Source organism: Oncorhynchus gorbuscha, linkage group LG01, assembly GCF_021184085.1.
Source record: "Oncorhynchus gorbuscha isolate QuinsamMale2020 ecotype Even-year linkage group LG01, OgorEven_v1.0, whole genome shotgun sequence".
Taxonomy (NCBI): domain Eukaryota; kingdom Metazoa; phylum Chordata; class Actinopteri; order Salmoniformes; family Salmonidae; genus Oncorhynchus; species Oncorhynchus gorbuscha.
The window spans coordinates 48,926,089-48,948,408 of NC_060173.1; the positions used below are offsets into that span (position 1 = coordinate 48,926,089).

At 40.1% G+C, this 22,320-nt stretch overlaps 1 protein-coding gene across 1 annotated transcript in view; it reads right to left on the reverse strand.

Moving 5' to 3' along the window:
* LOC124010467 (metabotropic glutamate receptor 8-like) overlaps positions 1–22,320 on the reverse strand; it is a 216,191-nt gene that overhangs the window by 9,227 nt on the left and 184,644 nt on the right. Inside the window, exons 7-9 of the mRNA XM_046322956.1 lie at positions 19,094–19,294; positions 5,236–5,375; positions 3,922–4,857 (exon numbers count right to left, since the gene is read on the reverse strand). Of these exons, the coding sequence (XP_046178912.1) occupies positions 3,922–4,857; positions 5,236–5,375; positions 19,094–19,294 (1,277 nt within the window). The remainder of the gene's footprint in view (positions 1–3,921; positions 4,858–5,235; positions 5,376–19,093; positions 19,295–22,320) is intronic.

Sequence of the window (22,320 nt, forward strand, 5' to 3'; positions counted from 1 at the left end):
TACAACATTAACAACGTCTACACTGTATTTCTGATCAATTTGATGTTATTTTAATGGACAAAAAATATCAAAATTTTCTTTCAAAAACAAGGAAATGTTTAAGTGACCCAAAACTTTTGAACGGTAGTGTATATTTTTACCGCTTGCGATGGGATAACTTGTTTTTTATGAAGTTGAACATGTGCTTTTTATGACAGAATGTAAAAATTAGGTGAAATCAAAAGCATGACAATTTAACTTATAGCTAATTATTAACATTTTGGATTGTTGGCCTAACAAAAATACCTCCACTGTTCAATACTTAATCCTTAAGAGTCTATTGACGCACCCCGGTGGATGTCTAATTATCATAATAAAACAATACTCCATCAAAATCAGTTTAAGCTAGAGATATGTTTTTTTTTGCATGTGCTGCTTCTAAAGCCAACACGTCCATCTATGTCGGCCTTCTGCATCTGCTGTGTAAGGTGATCAAGCACAGCAGTGTTTGTCAGACCATGAGATATCCAGAAAATTGGTCTTCTCACAAAAACGTCTGTGGACAAACTAATATATATACAGAAGTGTGGAGGTAGTTTGTGCCAACAAAAAATGGGGGTAAATATGTGTAAAAAACAAAAATATTTCTTCAGCTTTCTTATATCTCCTAGATATAGGAAAGAGACTCAAAATCTTATTTCTTATGATTTATATTTTAACTGTCTGTTTTTCCATTTATGAATGTGTTTTTTAAATTGGATCTAAGTAGAGACTTCGAGCTAGACAATGGTATATCATACACTGCAGTTGGGAAACAATGGGAAAGTAATTCTGCTTTGAAAGTTGATAAACTTGTAACCTCACTTTTGAGAAACTGGGCTTTGAATGTTTTGGTACCTACTAGAGAGCTCTTTTTTGTCTGCACCTATTCAGCATTATTTTATTTTTTTACCCTCTTAAGCTTTAGCCCCATTCATCTCTTCGCATGTGAGCTCATGTACTAAACAACCAAAGATTGCCAGACCAAAGGCTGGTCTATACTACGGATGTGTTCGTAAATTTAATCTGGAGTGCCAGAGTATGGTCTGTGCATTTGTTTGTTTTGCCAACATTTACTGACACTGGCCATATTCAATGGGCGTTGAGCATTGAATATGTACTTTCTGCCCCAAAAAAGTTGAAACTTTACTTTCAGCCAACGTGCTCTTTCTAACAAATTTGAGGACAAAATGCAAGGAATACTAATGCCAAACATGATAGTTTATGATTAAATTAACTGAAAGGACAGTAGATCTCCAGGAAGAGGGTTGGACAGCCCTGGTTTAGAGAGGAGGAAACTCCACCCAAAGTGGGGTATTTAAACTACTACTGGTGTGAATATGTATTTTGTCTCATGCAGCTGTTTTAACCCAAAGGGTGAATAAAACTTGGTTTAAGCTTTACTAATCGTCCGTGAATTTTAATAGGTTCATTTAGAATCTAAAACGTAAAACCCTAGACTGTGTAAGACCTGGACATCTATTCTTGAGGCAAAATCATCAACTAGCAATCTATTGGTAAGTGGTTTCATACATCCTGTCCAGAGCGAGGATGTACAAGATGCTAGTAATGGAAACAAAGTTTTAGAACGGGTGATATTTCATTCATAAGTAAACTTACAATTGAATTCTGAATTATTCTCGACAGAATTCCAGTCAGTCATTGATTTTATATATTTGTCACCAAACCCACTGGCTCCAGGTCATCTATGTCTTTGCTAGGTAACGCTCCGCCTTATCTCAGCTCACTGGTCACCATAGCAACACCCACATGTGCACGCGCTCCAGCAGGTATATTTCACTGGTCATCCCCAAAGCCAACACCTTTGGCCACCTTTCTTTCCAGTTCTCTGCTGCCAATGACTGGAACGAAATACAAAAAAAATCACCTTAGTTGGAGACTTATATCTGTCAGAGCAGCTTACCGATCGCTGCAGCTGTACACAGCCCATCTGTAAATAGCCCATCCAACCAACTACCTCCCTCATCCCCATATTTGTTTTTTTCTGCTCTTTTGCACATCAGTATTTCTACTTGCACATCCTCATCTGCACATCTATCACTCCAGTGTTAATTGGTCAATTTTAATTACTTCGCCACTATGGCCTATTTATTGCCTTACCTCCTTACTTCATTTCCACACACTGTATACAGATTTTCTATTGTGTTATTGACAAAAAAGTAAATACCTTTAGCCATAGCTGTGTTTCTTATTTCAGAGATGAGCAGACACAACATATCACTCTGAATAATAAACCTGTTTGTCAGGTTTCTCATTCTCAGTAAACAACCCAGTCTTTGTTCACCACAGATTAGAAACAATTCCCTCTAGCTTGAAAAAACAACAACATTGACATATAATACTGGGTCAATATAAGAGACTAGCATCATATTTTAGACTACAGACTGCAACCAGCTCTACCAATAAAGAGAGAAAAATCAGGTATAATCACCATCTGGCAAAACAGTGATGGGTACACTTTTAATTATTTGGTCCCTAGTGAGTTGCTCTCGTGGAGTATAGTGTATAGAATAAGCTTACCATTGAACAGCAAGGTAATGAACAGTAACAATTATCAACCATTTCTATCTTACATTAAATTGGAACAATATTACAAAAATTGATTAGGACTACGTATGGCTTGGTTAGTAAGGACTTTCTATAACGCAATCATATTTTTGCAATATTTGTGACCTATGTAAGCCAATGTTCAGCTATCAAATGCCTGGCCACATCTACTCAAATCCAAGCTGTCATTTACTGCATTTGTTTCACGCCATCCAAAATCGGTAACGAAGTGAGAAGAGATTCCTAATGCACTGTACTGTACTAATGAGATCGGGTCCAAAAAAATTGTGGGGGAAGAAAACAAAGCCTTTCTTTGCTAAACCAGATACTCAACTCAGGGGCTCAATTTAATAGACTGAAGCAGCTTCCAGTAGAAAACTTAAATGGAAAAATCACTCTCTGAATTCATCCAGACTATTTACTGCAGCCTATGAAATAATTTGAAATCGTCCAGTATGCTGCAGTACTTGGACCAATTGAATGTTTTGTATTGCCATGTGATTTGCTCGAGGGATTTGCTCGATCATTATGTGTGGTATGACACTGACTGAAAATGTGCATTGCAATCCCATGGGAAGATCAAATAGGCAATATTAAGATTGAGGTAGAGTCTCCTCAGCTTATTCACAGATACCATGTACCTCCCGGAAAATCATATGCAGCATTCTAAAGGTGAAAATAGTTGAGAACAACCATATCATTAGCAATTTAATTCCACATGTCATTACATGGCCAACATTCAGTGCAGAGAACTGAAGTGATGGTACTTAATTAAGTTGATTGGCTAGTAAACAGCAGGGGTCAAAATAATTACTGACCTTAAAGTGTGATAAAACACAACACCAACACCTTGCCTACCACCTCTATCACCAAAGAGCCCCTGAGGTTCACAACATATTAGCCAAATGGGTGATGAATTCCGCACAATGGATTACTGACATTTACACTGTAGACAACACATGTTTGTGTTCCCATTAGTCATAGAACTGATGAGGATTACAACTGTCTGATGACAAGCCAAACCTCACACCTGAGCCAGCACGTAATATTATAGACCACATCTACGCATGAGTAAGCCATTCTTTTCTGTCCAATCAAGAGCTAAGAACCCTCACTAGCTCCTGGCTTAAGAGCAACTAGTCTCACTACAGCAAGGATCTCTAGATAAAAGAGTTGAAAATAATAATATTCAGCTTTACATTTGATCAGATTGATCAGATCTTATTCACTTGTGTAAGAGGTGGAGGTGCCAGTCAATGCATACAGAATAAGATGAACAGCATAACTGACTGTGTTACATAGCCAAATACAATCACACAATCAAAGCACACTCACCCTTTCTGCTGACTGTGCCGTCCCAAAGAAGATAGGTATAAAAGCTAACCAAATTATACAGGTAGTATACATAGTAAATCCAATAGGCTTTGCCTCGTTGAAGGTCTCTGGCACTCCCCTGGTCTTGATGGCGTAAACAGTGCATGTGACCATCAAGAGAATACTGTATCCAAGCGAGCAGATGAGTGAGAGGTCCGAGATGTCACACTTGAGCACCCCACGGGCGTTCTCAGGGTCCTGCGTGCGCTGCTCGCCATAGTCCACCACCATGTGTGGCGGGTCAGTGGCAAACCACACAAAAACACCCAGTAACTGAACTGAGATCAGGCTGAAGGTAATGACCAGCTGGGAGGCTGGGGAGATGAACCGTGGTGCAGTAACAGCCTTCTTGCCCTGCTCGAAGATGCGGTGGATGCGGTTTGTTTTGGTAAGCAAAGCTGCGTAGCTGAAGCACATTCCCAGGCCCAGGAAGATGCGCCTGATGGAGCAAACGGCAACGTCAGGAGCTGCGATCATGGGGAAGGTGATAGCATAGCACAGAAAGATACCCGTAAGCAAAACATAGCTCATCTCCCGGCCCGAGGCCCGGACAATGGGCGTGTCGTGGTAGCGCACAAAGGTGACAATGACGAAGGTGGTAACCAGAATGCCCAGGACAGAGATGAAGACAGGCACCACTGCCCAGGGTGAGTGCCACTCCAGCTTGATGATGGGGATAGGTTGGCACCCAGTGTGGTTCTGGTCGGGTCGTTGCTCATATGGGCACAGCTCGCAAATGAACTCACTGGCCTGGAAGTGGTAGCCCTCACAGCGCTCGCAGTGCCAGCAACATGGTACTCCCTTCACCACCTTCTTTCTCTCACCCATCTTGCAGGGCAGGCTGCACACAGAGGCAGGCACAGAGGGGTCTCCACTGGTCCACTGCATGGCATCCATCTGAGTGGGGCAGAACATGTGTTACATTGATCTTAAAGATGGGCAAGAACTACAAGAAGATGACTCATTAACATTGACATAATTTATCAACATCATCAGTTGGTAGTGCAACGCCAGGGTTGTGGGTTCGACTCCCACGGGGGACCAGTATGACAAAAATGTAAAAGAACGTAAATGTGTGCACTCACTACGTAAGTCGCTCATTTCAAATCTTATTTTTTCACTGTTGGCAAATAAGTTCAATTGATTGTTTGAAAGTTATTTAATAGGTATTGTAGAAAATGAGTCCCCATGGATGTTAATGTGATTTATCAACAAGTAACATTATTAAGACCTGCATACAATAACAAGACAAAGCCGTTACCAATTCGTCCTTACATTTAGGTGTAGCTGGTTGGTCCAGTGGCCGATGACCTTGTACTCTGCTGTTGACCTGTTGTTGATCTGGTACTGAAAGATATCATAGCGTCCTGGAGCATCGCCATTCTCGTTAAATGTGACAGGAGTCCCAGCACTTCCTGTAAAATAGGAAACACTTAACATTACTGAAAAATATACATACATTTGGAGAAAATATTACTGAAACAATAAACTTGGCTGGTGGTGCTATCACAACATAAAGTATCTTCAGTGTTTACCCATGGGTATGGTATCTAAAAATAAAAAATAATATGAAGACAAAATGTTTTGTGACAAAACAGATGAAGAATGCACTGCCATTGTAATATGTAAGTATCTCTCGAGGTTGTTTATCAGTGTACTTGTCAAAGATGCAGTCAACCAAATGGATTATCTGTAAGTATTTATTACAATCTACACTGACAAGTTTCAAATTCCTTTCAAGTAGCTCTCTTGTCTCTCAGATGACTTTCTTACAGTAACATTGCTCACACCTTGGCTCCTTAAAACCTGCAAAATCCAACACAGTTGAGAAGGAAGAGGAGAGACATATTAAAAATATGCATCTCAGGAAAGCCATGTATTGTTACATTTGCTGGAGAGAAGTTGAGAGGATTGGGCCTGAAGTAAAGAGATTTGACTTGTCTCCAAAACAGCACCCACAGCTCTGTTCAGATGTTTCGCTTCCTGTGTCTGTCTATGATAATTTCATCCATTCACACACTTTCCCACTGCACACACCTATCACCCACTTTCATTTGTGCAGTGGCTTGGCAGAGAGAAGCAAATTAAACAGGAAACATATTCCTGATTGTTTGGCTATGTACAGCACATCTAGCTGCCTTTCACTGCAGACCACAAGTCTGAGTTGCAAAGAAAAAGCCATATCTCAGACTCGCTTATAAAAATAAAAGATTAAGATGGGCAAAAGAACACAGACACTTGACAGAGGAACTCTGCCTAAAAGTCCAGCATCCCAGAGCCGTCTCCTCACTGTTGATGTTGAGACTGGCGTTTTGCGGGTACTATTTAAAGAAGCTGCCAGTTGAGGACTTGTGAGGTGTCTGTTTCTCAAACTAGACACTCTAACATACCTGTCCTCTTGCTCAGTTGTGCACCGGGGCCTCCCACTCCTCTTTCTATTCTGGTTAGTGCCAGTTGTCGCTCTTATGTGAAGGGAGTAGTAAACAGCGTTGTACGAGATCTTCAGTTTCTTGGCAATTTCTCAGAACAAGAATAGACTGCCGAGTTTCAGAAGAAAGTTATTTCTTTGCGGCCATTTTTAGCCTGTAATCGAACCCACAAACACAACGTGCCAGTGGAACACAGGAGTGATGGTTGCTGATAATGGCCCTCTGTATGCCTATGTATATATTCCATTAAAAAAACGGCAGTTTCCAGCTACAATAGTGATTTATAACATTAACAACGTCTACACTGTATTTCTGATCAATTTTATGCTATTTTAATGGACACATTTCTTTGCTTTTCTTTCAAAAACAAGGACATTTCTAAGTGACATGTACGTTGACTTAGTGTAAACATTTAGCTGACTGATTAACCAGCAACAATTAGCTTGAATTGTGTATCACTGCATTTGACATGATATACATTCATATATAAAGTTGATCAATATCTCGGGTTCAAGTGGTGTTGAAGAACGGAACCACCCGTGACTTAGACAATGACTCATAATGTCCCATTTTAAAAAACCAGGCATCCTCATTCATAACTGTTCTGCACTTCAATCAGCCCCTTGCCTGGAACTTGAACAAATGTGACTAAATTTCTTTATAGTGCGACTCTGGGGCTCTTGACATCGATGATTAGGTGATTGGGCGATGCGTTGATTGAACCAATCCCAGACATAATCACAGGTTGACCCACACTCAAGCCTCCAATTACCCACGCAGCCTCCGAAGTAGATTCCTTTAGAAACGAAATCCAGAGCAACAGCATATTGTAATAAAAGAGCAGACACCCTCTGTAATTATGATTAGTGGGTGGGCTCACGTTTGGATTATATTCAAGCCCTACTTGCTACAACATGAATAAATGCATGGAAAATCGCATCTGCACAGCGATGAATCACCGCACCATCCTCGGGATCCAGATCCCCCAAGCAAAATCATGTTGATATTCCCAAAATATATCTCTATATGATGATGGCACAGACAATCTGGTAGTATATTTGAGTATTTAGTATGATCCCTATTAGCTGCTGCGAAGGCAGCCCCTACTCTTCCTGGGGTCCAAACAGGAACAAAACATCACAACAAAACAATAGTCAACATCATAAATAAAACAATACATAACACAAGACATTGTACACTATAAAAATGTACACTGCTCTACCATGACAAATGTATGATATAAAATGTACAATATTACAACGATACATTATACAATGTCTGTGTTATTTTATGTTGCTTTTTTATTCGATTTTACAGCTAGCTTGAGTTACCTGATGTGGAAGAGACTTCCATGTGGCCATGGCTCTATGTAGTACTGTGCATTTTCCCATCCTCTGTTCTGGACTTAGGGACTGTGAAGAGTGGCATGTCTTGTGGGGTACGTATTGGTGTCTGAGCTATGTGAACAGACAGTTCTGTGCTTTCAACATTCAGCGTTGCAGTCAAATAAAATCAAATGCATTTATATAGCCCTTCGTACATCAGCTGATATCTCAAAGTGCTCTCCTCAACTTTGAGCCAGGAGAGATTGACATGCATGTTCTTGATAGTAGCCCTCTGTGTACATTTAAGGGCCAGCCATGCAGCGCTGTTCTGGGCCAACCGTAAAATGCTTATGTCCTTCTTTGCAGCACTTGACCATATTACTGGGTAGTAGTCCAGGTATGATCAAACTTCACTCTTAGAAAAAAGTGTTCTTTGGGGTTCTATTTAGAACCTTTTGGTACTTTGGATGAGAATAAATAACATTTTACTAAAAAGGTTATATATACAGTACCTAAAGAATCTTGAGAGTTCTATCCCTACCCCATGGTGTAATGGGGAATCGGATTTCAAGAAAACAACAGCTAACAAAGCTAACCCAGTCACATCAAACTCTGAAATGACAGCTAACATTCCCTTTAAATTTGTTACAGCTGTTTTACATTTATATGAATGTAGTTATATAAATAACACCATTAGCTATGTAAGGCAGGGGGGAGATCAAATTCCTATTTTGCAACATTGTTGCCAAGGTCTGAATGGCAAATAGCAAGGTTCATGCAAACCTGTGCTATTGCAAAGTAAATGTTTGCTAGAAGCAAGAGGAAATTGTGTGTTTAATAAAAGCATACATTTTTAGGGTGCATTTGTAAATTCACCCTGGCTATCTACTTCGATTTCAGAGCCCTCTCGTCTGAGTGTGCCAGAGCGCAGAAAAACTGATGAGTTTATGAAGGCTCAACACCAGTTGAATATGACCGGTGTCAGTAAACGTTGGCAAAAAAAAACATAATTAAATTGTTGGCAGCAGCAGTTAGAGTCACCAACGCTCTAGATAACATAAAACAGCCTATCCAGCTCTGGTAGGGTGAGTAAAATGGTCATGACACTCAAACAAAACTGTTTACTTCTGAATATCACATTAGCACTGTCCGAAAAACCTGATTCAAATTCGACACAAACCTTCAAATAGGTATGTAATCACACATGATATAAACTCTTTGTAGTGTTTTATTTACATTTTAGAGCCGATAAGGTGACACGTTGGACAGATTGAGTGAAAAAAAAAAGCTATTTTCCCACACAACATATCTCCTTCTCACTGTCACGCATTAGTTTGGCTTCCCCACCCTCCATTTTTTAAAACTTTTTTGGTGCGCTAAAATACGGTCAATAGTACGGACCGAGAAGATGTACAAAAGTAAGTGAGTTTACAGCTTGACTGCAGTTGTGAAGCCAGAACGCTCGGACCAAACCTACACTTCAGCCAGTGTCCAGTGAACGCTCTGAGAGCGAAACGTTCTGAATTTAAGAACTGACAATCTGACAACGCTCTGGATTTACAAATGCCCAGAGGGAACTCTGAGCACACTCTGGCACTCCAGATTGAATTTGACGAATGCACCCTTAGATTTAAAAAAAGGGCTTCTTTATAGAACCTTGTGTTCAATTCCAAATGTAACTGCCATTCCGAGTCAAAAACCAACTGCCATTCCAGAATAAAGATGCAAGAGGATGGTGGTTGAACCAACTTGCAAGTAGCCTACCAATAAGCACATTATTTTTCAATGTATTAAGGTAAGGAAAGTTGATTAATTAATTCAAATATATGAAGCCAAAGTCATATGATAAAGTGCAGGCTAGATAAATAAAATGTAAACATTTTTCGAATTTGAGCACATTTGTAAGCTAGCTAGGCTAAAGCTAGGCTACTTTAATTTGCCACTTTACAAGCTAGCCAGCCAACTCTTTCAAATAATGTTGTATTTATTATGGGATATGCCAAGGATATGGGATATGCCATTAATACAGGAAACGAGTTGAGGACAGAGGAGCCTCTTAAAGAAGAAGTTACAGGTCTGTGAGAGTCGGAAATCTTGCTTGTTTGTAGGTGACCAAATACTTATTTTCCACCATAATTTGCAAATAAATTCATGAAAAATCCAACAATGTGATTTTCAGGATTTGTTTTCTCATTTTGTCGGTCATAGTTGAAGTGTACCTATGATGAAATTTACAGGGCTCTCTCATCTTTTGGTGGCTGACTAAGTACTTTTTTGCCCCACTGTATGTATGAATTATTTAGAATAAATTATGTATAATAAGTCTTGGTGATTCAATAGCCTAGTTAATCGTTACATTACTTTTAACACACTATCTCTATGATTTGCTCAGTCTAGCTGTAACCCAGAAGTATTAGAGGCAGAGGATCTCTCTTTTGGCTGCTGCTGACAGCAACTTCATGTAAGTTGTTATTTTTATTTTTTCCATTTAACCTTTATTTAACTAGATCTTCCACATCATAATAATTATGTCTGCATAATATTTTCTTTTAATTTTGGCAGATTAACTCTTGCTTATTTCTAAAGATGGTGGTTTTGCTCCTTTTTTGTTCTTGTCTGGAACCAGTCAGGCAACAACACAACACTGTTTGGGTGGGTTGAGAACGGAGCAGTAGCCACATCTTTGTTGTTCGCTGTAACTAATGTATTGTATTGTATTGTAGAGAAGTCAGCAAGAGGAGATATGCGTCATCATTCAAACGAACAGATGCCTCCCTGGCCACCAGTGCACATTTCCAACAACGGTGTCACGCTCTGACCTTTATTTCCTTTGTTTTGTCATTATTTAGTATGGTCAGGGCGTGAGTTGGGGTGGGCAGTCTGTTTGTTTTTCTATGATTTGGGTATTTCTATGTTTCGGCCTAGTATGGTTCTCAATCAGAGGCAGGTGTCATTAGTTGTCTCTGATTGAGAATCATACTTAGGTAGCCTGAGTTTCACTGTGTGTTTGTGGGTGATTGTTCCTGTCTCTGTGTTTGCACCAGATAGGGCTGTTTTGGGTTATCATGTTTCTTGTTTTGTTTTGTTGTGTTCGTGTTTATCTTTGAATTAAACATGAATCAGAATAACCACGCTGTGCTTTGGTCCGCCTCTCCATCAATGGAAGAAATCCCTTAGAAATGGAAAATTCAAAGAACTATGCTGGTATTATTTTGTCCATTATCTAATTGTTTATTAATGTTATATTCTTAACAAAAAAATATTCCTATTCAATAGTGGTGGCCATAATTCATAAATGGCACCATGCAAGGTTCTACATGGAACCATTTTGGTTCAATGAAGAAGAACCTCTAGAGTTCTGATCAAAGAACCCTATAAAAGGGTTCTATACAGTATATAACTTTTAGGGGTTCCATATATGAAGCAAGCGATAGAACCCTTTTTGGTTCTATAAGGAATCTTTTTTTTCAAAGAATGTAGGATGTGTCTGGTTGATTGTGATGTCAAGAAAGCAGAGTGGCGCTTTATCACGGACAGACCTCTCCCCAACTTAGCAATCGTTGTTTCTTGACATGTTTCTTGATATCAGTCTTGATGATTGGAAACAAGCCCCAGTCACACTGAGATAACAAAGCTACAGCAGAATGAATGTCAGACACTTTTTCATGGAACCAGAATAGTGCTCTCAAGTGTGACCTTAGGTCCTCCAGGTAATGACTGATCCCTGTTGACAGACTGAACCTTGACATTGCAAAAAAAACACACAAATCTGTGTTCTCAGTGCTGGTATGAGAATGATAGGCCTATGGATGATAGTGGATGACAAAATAGTGAGGGATCCGCACATTGCTCTAATTCTTCTAAATCGTTTTTGTTACTGCTAACGTAAAACATGTTGATATACATTGCATACAGTATCTTTGCATTTAGCATGGGTGAAAATGTGTGCACCTCCCTTTCAGTTGAGTTTGAACGAAAACTAGCCAATGCATAAATCTCAAGGTAGACCTACTGGGGTGGCAACAGCAGTGTTGGAGAATGAAGGGATATGAATAGAGAAGCATGTGGAGGCGGCACAGAAATAATGTGAAATACTGCAAGGACTCTTTGTCTCGCATGTATGCACGCGCACACACTTTACCTATCCCTTCAAATTGCTGTCACAGCCATGGGTAATTGTTAAGCTAAGACTAGTGATGAGTGATTCACATGCCACATACAAGGGTTTTATGTTCAAGATCAACCTTGTTGTGGACCTTGATTTAAGCAACTCATCACAATCCAGCATGCTAAAAGCTTGACTTTATGGCAGGGTGGAAGGTAGCCTAGAGGTAGAGAGGCGAGGCAGCAACCGAAGGTTTGCCAGTTTGAATACTGGGTCAGACAGGAAATATCTGGTGGGAATTGAGCTGGCAACCGGAGGGCTGCTGGTTTCAAATCCTAGATGCCATTGCCTGCTGTTGTGCCCTTGAGCAATGCACTGAACCCCCCCACAACAACTGGGATAAAGTGGAAGTCAAATTTCGGTTGGACCTTACCTGAATAAAGTGATTTGAATCTTAATCTAAGGTTAGAAAAAGAGCTTTTGTAAAAGTAATGCGTTGACAGATGACACTGAACTGTAGGTGGGCTTGATGATCTGTAAAGAAAGAATAATAACACGTGCATGCTGTGAATGGTGTACTGTGTTGCTTCAGAAATGGGTTATTGTTACAAGGCCTTTCAAAACCATGGCAATCTGATTCGTGCAGCTATACGCTCCTTACAAAACTCTTCCGGATAACACTGTATGGAAACAATATTTTTTGTTTGGTGGAAGGAGCGCTACAGCCACATTGTCAATCAAAATGATGGACGAGTGTTATTGTACAGTAGGTCATGTAGACACTAGTAACTCTCTGACTCTGGGGACACGTCCACATTTCATGTACCTCCAATGGAGGTTGAATGTCCACACATATTTCATTTAATCTATTGGCAGTGCAAACATGCAATATACAATATATCCAAAGTAATGGGTGGGAAAAGTGTTTTCAAGTGTTCCCAAAATAATGGAAACACTTGAGAAAATGAGGGATGCAAAGTATATTGAAAGCAGGTGAGTTAATTAAGCAATTAAAATCCCATCATGCTTAGGGTCTTGTATAAAAATGCTGGGCAGGCCATTATTTTGGCTACCATGCCTATGCCCCCATAGGATGACAATGCCCCCATCCACATGGCACGACTGGTCACTGAATGGTTTGATGAGCATGAAAATAATGTAAACCATATGCCATGGCCAACTCATTCACCAAATCTCAACCCAACTGAACACTTCTGGGACATTCTGGAGCGGCACCTGAGACAGCTTTTCTATCTACAAAAAAAAATAAAAAATATGAAATGTCTTGTGGAAGAATGGTGTTTACATCCCTCCAATAGTGTTTCAGACCCTTGTGGAATCTATGCCAACGGGGAATTGAAGTTGTTTCTAGCTCGTGGGGGCCCAATGCCATATTAAGACACTTTATGTTGCCGTTTCCTTCATTTAGGCAGATACCTGTATATTATCAGCTACAATTTCCCTATTAAAGTGCCAACAGTGTCATGTATCTAATGCCAGCCCAGCTGTCAGCAAATAAGGTGAGAGTAGTCATTGCCAAGAGGCTTAATGTTCTATTAATTCACAGATGGTGATTTAATAGATGCCAGACTGAAGCAACATTCTTTAGGACATTGACAGGCAGCGGGCATTAGGAATGAGAAAAAGCAGTGGGAGATTTCTAGCTTATTGAATTCATCTCCCCACTATTGATTATGCCTTGGTTACACAGAGGGCTCGGGGATGGGAGAGTAAATGTGTTGTTCATTCTGCAACATGCTCCATAGGGCTAGCAATTTGTTTGTTTGTTTGTTTTCTCCAAAGGAAAGCGTGAATAATGTGATAAAGCAAAAACGCACCAAAACTGCAAATGGACTTTTTTCACTCTTTAGTTCAAATTCATGTAAACTAATGCAATAAATTACCCTGATGGCTATTCTGTTTTTATTTTCTCTAGTAGTCATATTCAAAACAATATTCCGTTTGTTTTATAACAGTGAATGTTAGCATTAGAAACAAATAGTCCCGTATGCTCATTCTCTATTAGCTTCTCAATGCTAATCTTAAAATAAGCGTATGCAAGAGGAAAGTTGTTGGGTTAGCAATTAGCCTCTGGCTATAGTCAAAGTCACAGTCAAAGTGTTGCTTTGATGTCCGATTTGGTACGTTTCAAACTCTGATTATGGGTAACCCTTATGCTCTGCTTACAGAAAACCAGTGTGGCAAAAAACCTCTGACGCTCATATGTGATGTGTGTGTTCATATGGCACTCATATAGGCTACATTAAGCGTGGAATACTCAGGCAGGAACAGATAGACAGATACAGACTATAAAATACCCAAAGGTTTCCTTCCTCCTGGAATATTTGATGTATTTCATACACTTAGGCACCCCTGCAGGCTCAATCAAGAGTAGCACACACAAACACACACTGTATTCCCACATCCCTTTCCCCTCTTCTCTTGAATTTATCAATCTGCATTATTTATTAAAAGATTCTCCGGCAAAACATTCATCCTACACGTAGAATTGAAAGTGCAAGCAAACATCACTTTTTCCTCTTTTTGTTTCCCTACTTCTCATTTAATTTAATGATCAAGGCACACACAAAAGATAGTGTTTCATCATTCAACGCAGCAGTAACGTGGGTTTGACTGAACACAGACATGCAATTTCAGCCCTGCGGTCATATTCATTGCTAATTCAATGTTTTTTCCCCCGAAAATAACACAGTACAGTTCCACATTCATCAAGCTTGGCAGAGATATGAATCCCTTCAAGGTTTGAAGATTGTTAAAAAAATCTCCTGAAGCTTTACTAGTTCTGCATGTTTGCCATGAAAAGCTAGTCAGCATGCCTATTTCCCCGCCCCATATCGTTCCCTAGCCCATTGCCTGAGAAGAAGATAACATAATTATTCAAATCTGCCATTCCCTCTCAGGTAGCGAGCTGGAAGGAGAGCCACTTGGAGATATATAGAAACTTTCCCGACTGAATTATTACAATTTTGAGGCAGATCAAGGCAAAGCGTGCCTAACAGGATACAACACAGTCTGGTCTTAGTTTAAGGACTGAGAAATATTCCCAAATTGGAGGTAGGGCCTTTGTCCTGAAAGGATGGGCCACATTCTTGAAAAAAAGTGAATAGTGCACGTAGATTAAATAACTGACTCATTCAGCACTACGAGTATAAAGAAATCCATTTTCAAAACCTTAGCTTCCACAGGGTCCGAGCATGGGGAGAGATATGCGAAGTGTGTATTATTTCTTTCTTCCTTTATCCAAGCAAGTCCATCTCACCACACGCTTGGAAAAGGATATCAACCTTGAAAATCTATGCAGAAATTATAGGCAAGAGATGAAGGTGTACCGGCTTTATCTAGCCTCTCATCAAACCCATTTAATAGGTACTTTGGTGTAGAATTACAAAAGTACTGGGCCAACATTAAATTAATCACACTGTTATCTCACACCACTGAACAGGAGCGGTCTTCAGCTCTGCATGTGTTCCAAGCTGGAGAGATAAGAGGGACATATAGACGACTGTATCTGTGTCGTACCTGTGAATCAACAATCTAGCACACATGACAAAAACACAATAGCAGGAGAAAGCCATTCCTACCTGCGCAATAGTTACTGTATAATCCAGTAACTATGTAGTATTAAGTAATGGCAACAGAGTGTGTTCTTAGCTTACAAACAATAAGTACCTTGTAAATAATACAATGTTTCCATAGAGGATTCGAATAATGGAACACCCAATACTGTCTATGGTAGGGATTGAAATAAATTAAAATACAACAATTGATAAAGAAATAAACTACATGGGCCTCCCGAGTGGCACAGCGGTTTAAGGCATGACTCGACCTTCGCCTCCCAAGCCCACTGGGGAGTTTCAGCGATGAGACAATATTGAAATTGGGAAGATAAATAAATAAATAAATAAACTACAACTACACTATACCATTGAAGATATGGAATGTTGTAAAATAATTTGTATTTGACTTTCTATTCATAGTATTCATACATTTATAAGAAGAAAGGATAATTATTGAAATGATACATCTTCAAATATAAGGAACTGGAACACAGAAGTACTTCAAACTGGAAATTAGGTAGTAATGAACATAGTAGGGTTAAAAACACAGCAAACAGAGAAAAATAGAAGGCACGGTATGTGGGTCTGTGATAGTGTACTATGATGGAAATTGGGGTGTGCGTTTTTGTGTTTGGAAAAGTGTGGAGTTAAGTGAATGAAAAAGAAAAATGGTTGCAAATGTCAGAGATATTTGATATACATTTTAAAATGAATTATAAATATTATCTATTTATTGTCCTATCATGATGGAACGGTCCCCAACCGTATACCCTAGACAACCACCTGAGTGACCAACACCCTAATGATAAGTCCTTATCTGTTTTATAGGCCTGCTACAAGTAGCCCAAACACAGCCAAGACAGAAAGATAAATGCGGTCAGAGATCCACTAAAGCAGCACAGTCCACTCAAGTGTCTGAGCCTGCCTGGCTGGGTTGGTCCAACAAAGCCAAAGCCCCCAGATGGGTGAGAATAATATACAAGGAGTTTCTCGAAGCTGCTAATGAGAACCTTGATGACCTTGTACCTAGCCGGTGGGAATTTCCGTGTGGTGCCCCCACCCAGGTAGTGGCAGTGCTGGCAACACTAGCTGCAGTGACCCATGGGGATAGGGCTCACAATCCGACAATCAGAGAAGGGGCAAATTATTGTAGCCCTGGTGGCACAAAATAATCAAAAAGTCTGACTGCACAGAGATGCTTGGGAAAATGTTCATAATGGGGGACCAGAGTTTGTATGTTTCAGGGTGGAGGTGGGTTGTAACGGGAGCTCCATCAGCCAGGACTTGACATTGGTTTATAAAATCTCCTTATTCTTGCTCAATTTTGCATGCCTTTTCAAACAGCTAAAACTGTATATGCATTCACACATGAAGTCTTCTCTTGAGTTGTGCTCTGGGAATTCAAGGCACACTCAACCAGCATGGCTACCACACCATTTTGCAGTGATATGCCATCCCATCTGGTTTGCGCTTAGTGGGAATATCATTTGTTTTTCAACAGGACAATGAACCAACACACCTCCAGGCTGTGTAAGGGCTATTTGACCAAGAATGAGAGTGATGGAGTGCTGCATCAGATGACCTGGCCTCCACAATCACCTGACCTCAACCCAATTGAGATGGTTTGCGACGAATTGGACCGCAGAGTGAAGGAAAAGCAGCCAACAAGTGCTCAGCATATGTGGGAACTCCTTCAAGACTGTTGGAAAGCATTCCAGGTAGAGTTGGTTGCAAGAATGCCAAACTGGGCAAAGCTGTCATAAAGGCAAAGGGTGGCTACTTTGAAAAATCTAAAATATATTTTGATTTGTTTAACACGTTCTTGGTTAGAACTTGTGGATATATGGAGGATTAAATATCCTGACCTAGTGAGATATACATGGCGGAGGTTCAATCAATCGAATCGTCTTGACTACTTTCTTATGTCATTCTCTCTGGCACCAAAAGTTTTAAAAAGTGTTGATAGGGGACAGAAAGTGGTCGGATCATCAAATAATTGGCATATACACTACTCTTACAGAATTTCCACGTTGGTGAGGATATTAAAAATGTAATCAAAGCCTATTGGATGAAAACTTGTTTTTAACCAGGACAGAAAAAATCATAACTGACTTTTCCCCCGAAATAATATAGGTACAACAGTAAAAAGACAGTGAAAATAACTTTAGCGAGGCTACATGCAGGCACCGGTTAGTCATGCTGATTGAGGTAGTATGTACATGTAAATATGGTTAAAGTGACTATTCATATATGATAAACAGAGAGTAGCAGTAGCGTAAAAGAAGGGTTGGTGGGACACAATGCAGATAGCCCGGTTAGCCAATGTGCGGGGGTACTGGTTGGTCGGGCTAATTGAGGTAGTATGTACATGAATGTATAGTTAAAGTGACTATACATATATGATAAACGGAGAGTAGCAGCACCGTTTTTTTTCTTTTAATAATGTCAAATTGTACAGCTGTACAGAAAGACTCATGCGAAGTGCAAATTACAAAGGATTAACCTCTTGATGCAATTGAAGCATTTAAGGCTGGGAAAACTCCAGGGCTGGATGGCATACCAGTGGAGGTATACCAAACCTTTTTTTGATGTACTCAGAGGACTGTTATTAGCATGTTTTAACCACTCCTATAAAATGGTAGATTATCAGATACTCAACAAGAAGGTCTGATTTCATTATTACTGAAACAGGACCCTAGTGGTGAATATAAAGCTCCAGTCCATTAAAAAAAATTGGAGGCCCCTTACACTTCAGTGTCGTGATGCAAAAATTCTAGCAAAATGCACAGCGCATAGAATTAAAGAGGTATTGTCTGATATTATTCATCCTAATCAGACAGGCTTTTTAAATGAACAATATATTGGAGATATTATAAGTACTGGAAACAACATAACACTATGAAAAATCGGGGAAACCATTCCTGAGATTGAAGAGTTTTTTGATCAAGTATGACTGGAATTTATATATACAGTGCATTCGGAAGTATTGTTACATGGCAGCCTTATTTCTAAAATATATATACTTTTTTAAACATCCCTCATCAATCTATACCCAAGATGAGAAAGTAAAGGAGCAAACGCATTAGTCAGTAATAGCAGACACTGTATGGAGAGTAAGGATGAAGAGGACGAGGAGGATGAAAAGGGGTAGAAAAAGATGAACTGATCGGAAGGTGGGTTAAAAAAAGAGTGACGGCCAGAAAAAGAGAGGAAAGGGGGAGTAAGGTGGATAATGAAGAGAGAAGAACAGAGGAGGAAAGGGGGAGTAAGGTGGATAATGAAGAGAGAAGAACAGAGGAGGAAAGGGGGAGTAAGGTGGATAATGAAGAGAGAAGAACAGAGGAGGAAAGGGGGAGTAAGGTGGATAATGAAGAGAGAAGAACAGAGGAGGAAAGTGTATATTACAGAAATTAAGAGGTCAAGGCTAAGAAATTGAATTCATGAACCGGTGCTTAAGGAAGAGGAATTGCAGTAATATCGAAGAAGTGGCTATGGAGGTACTGCATAACAACAATGAAGTGGAAACAAAGGGGGACAATAATGGAAATGTGGAGAGAGTTTACATAATAATCCTAGTGTGATGAGGAAGAATTAGAAAGTGTTTCAAAAGTTCAAAAACTGAAATTAAATAGTTGAACAAGTGTATGACACAAATGGCTGGGGAGGTATTATGATGATGTTGAAAATAGTCCTTACCATTGAAGTTTACTGCCCGGATGAAGGTCAGTAGTTCCTTGCCGTCAATGTTGTGCATGCGTGGGCACAGGCCTATGTTCCCTGAGCAGAGCTCGCGGTGCATGCGGTGTAGGGCGTGGGCCATGGCATAAACCGCGTCCATCACAAACTGTACCTTCCCCTCCTGTTCATAGGTTGAGTCACGACCCACCTTCTCCAGTCCTGGACAAGAGGAGAAAGACACCAACATAAATTCCACTGGTCAATAGACAGTCATGTTGTTGACTGTCAATTCCCAAGTATTCACACGTGTACCTAGTAGGTGTAAATTGAAGAGTAAGGCAGTCAAATACTTAAGACTCTCACGTTCGTGATCTAGTCAATATGAATATCCCTGACTTTTTCACACATTCCTTGTGTAAATGATTACATCTCACTTTGGAAAACAACATCTCACAATACATACAGTACATCTCACCATGGCCACAACACCAACCTCTGTAATTTGTTCTAATTACAACAATCGTATAAATAATAAAAACATGTGTTTTGTCCACAATAAGAAAATTAAATACAATATTTCTCCAGCATTGATCAAAGTTCAGAATACTTATATTATTGACCTGACTGACTATTATTTATTATTATTATTATTCTAATAGCACCTGCCTCTTTGCCAATGAGTGAGTGGAATCATGAACAGTGATTTGTTATGTGATTTGTTATGTTTGCTTGCGTCCTCCAGATTTGCCGCACAAATGTGTCTTTTAGCAGCACATTCACCGCTCTTTCGAATGGCTAACTCCGCCCTCTAGCGGCACAGGCTGGTGGCCTGACATGTGAAACGAACTAAACCAAACTCGTAGTCAGCTCACAAGAGAAAACGGCTAAACTAGACACGCTGCTGACCATGTGGTTGCGAGATGCAGGACAAAAAGCCATTTTAAAACTGTCCCGCGACACCTGCCATGTAGACAGACATTCCACAAACAAACAAAAAGCGACTTAGAGAATGAGCGCACAACTGGTAGTCGTTTATACAGTTGAAGTCGGAAGTTTACATGCACCTCAGCCAAATACATTTAAACTCATTTTCACAATTCCTGACGTTTAATCCTAGTAATAATTCCCACATCACGTCTTAGGTCAGTTAGGATCACCACTTGATTTTAAGAATGTGACATGTCAGAATAATAGTAGAGAGAATGTTTATTTAAGCTTTTATTTCTTTCATCACATTCCCAGTGGGTCAGAAGTTTACATACACTCAATTAGTATTTGGTTGCATTGCCTTTAAATTGTTTAGCTTGGGTCAAACGTTTCGGGTAGCCTTCCACAAGCTCCCCACAATATGTTGGGGGAATTTTGGCCCATTCCTCCTGACAGAGCTGGTGTAACTGAGTCAGGTTTGTAGGCCTCCTTGCTCGCACATGCCTTTTCACTTCTGCCCACAAATTTTCGATAGGATTGAGGTCAGGGCTTTGTGATGGCCACTCCAATACCTTGACTTTGTTGTCCTTAAGCCATTTTGCCACAACTTTGGAAGTTTGCTTGGGGTCATTGTCCATTTAGAAGACCCATTTGCGACCTAGATTTAACTTCCTGACTGATGTCTTGAGATGTTGCTTCAATATATCCACAACATTGATGGCACATAATGCCATCTATTTTGTGAAATGCACCAGTCCCTCCTGCAGCAAAGCACCTCCACAACATGTTGCTGCCTCCCCCGTGCTTCATGGTTGGGATGGTGTCTTCGGCTTGCAAGGCTCCCCTTTTTCCTCCAAACATAACAATGGTCATTATGACCAAACAGTTCTATTTTTGTTTCATCAGACCGGAGGAAATTTCTCCAAAAAGTACGATCTTTGTCCCCATGTGAGGTGTAAACCGTAGGCTGGCTTTTTTATGGCGGTTTTGGAACAGTGGCGTCTTCTTTGCTGAGTAGCCTTTCAGGTTCTGTCGCTATAGGACTCGTTTTACTGTGGATATAGATACTTTTGTACCTGTTTCATCCAGCATCTTCACAAGGTCCTTTGCTGTTGTTCTGGGATTGATTTGCAATTCTCGCACCAAAGTACGTTCATCTCTAGGAGACAGAACGCGTCTCCTTCCTGAGCGGTATGACAGCTGCGTGGTCCCATGGTGTTTATACTATTGTTTGTACAGATGAACGTGGGACCTTCAGGCATTTGGAAATTGCTCCCAAGGATGAACAAGACTTGTGGAAGTCTACAATTATTTTCTGAGGTCTTTGCTGATTTCTTTTGATTTTCCCATGATGTCAAGCAGAGGCACTGAGTTTGAAGGTAGGCTTTGAAATAAATCCACAGGTGCACATCCAATTGACTCAAATGATGTCAATTAGCCTATCAGAAGCTTTTAAAGCAATGACATCATTTTCTGGAATTTTCCAAGCTGTTTAAAGGCACAGTCAACTTAGAGTATGTAAACTATATCTGGCCATGTTTTTAAGGTAATTGTCCTGCTGAAAGGTGAATTTGTCTCCCAGTGTCTGTTGGAAAGCAGGTTGAAGTTTTCCTCTAGGATTTTGCCTGTGCTTAGCAATATTCCATTTACCCCCCCCAAAAAAAGACTATTTAGTCCTTAACGATGACAAGCATGCACCTAACATGATGCAGCCACTTCCATGTTTGAAAATATGAAGAGTGGTACTCAGTTATTTGTTGTGTTGGATATACCCCAAACATCACGCTTTGCTTTTTTTGTTTTGTTGCTGTATTACTTTAGTGCCTTTTTGCAAACAGGATCCATGTTTTTGGAATATGTTTATTGTGTACAGGCTTCCTTTTTACTCTGTAATTTCTGTTAGTAATGTGAAGTACCTACAATGTTGTTGGGTAATTATCATAGCCACAGCCATTATCACATTGTCACAGCCATTAAACTCTGTTTTAAAACCCCTATTAACCCCATGGTAAAATCCCTGAGTGGTTTCCTTCCTCTCCGGCAAAGGAGTTATCAAGGGAGCCTGTATCTTTGTAGTGGCTTGTAACGTAGATGCTGGAAGTCAAGAAGCAGGTGGTAAGTTTAATATAACAACGATTATGGACCTACACAAGTAGCATCCAGGCATGAACAAACAGATACAATACTGCCTGGGGAAGGAACCTAAGGGAGTGCCAGATAAAGGGGAGGTAATGAGTGAGGTAATGGTGAACAGGTGTGCGTGATGAAGCGCAGGTGTGCGTAATGATGAAAGCCAGGTTCGCATAATGATGATTCCC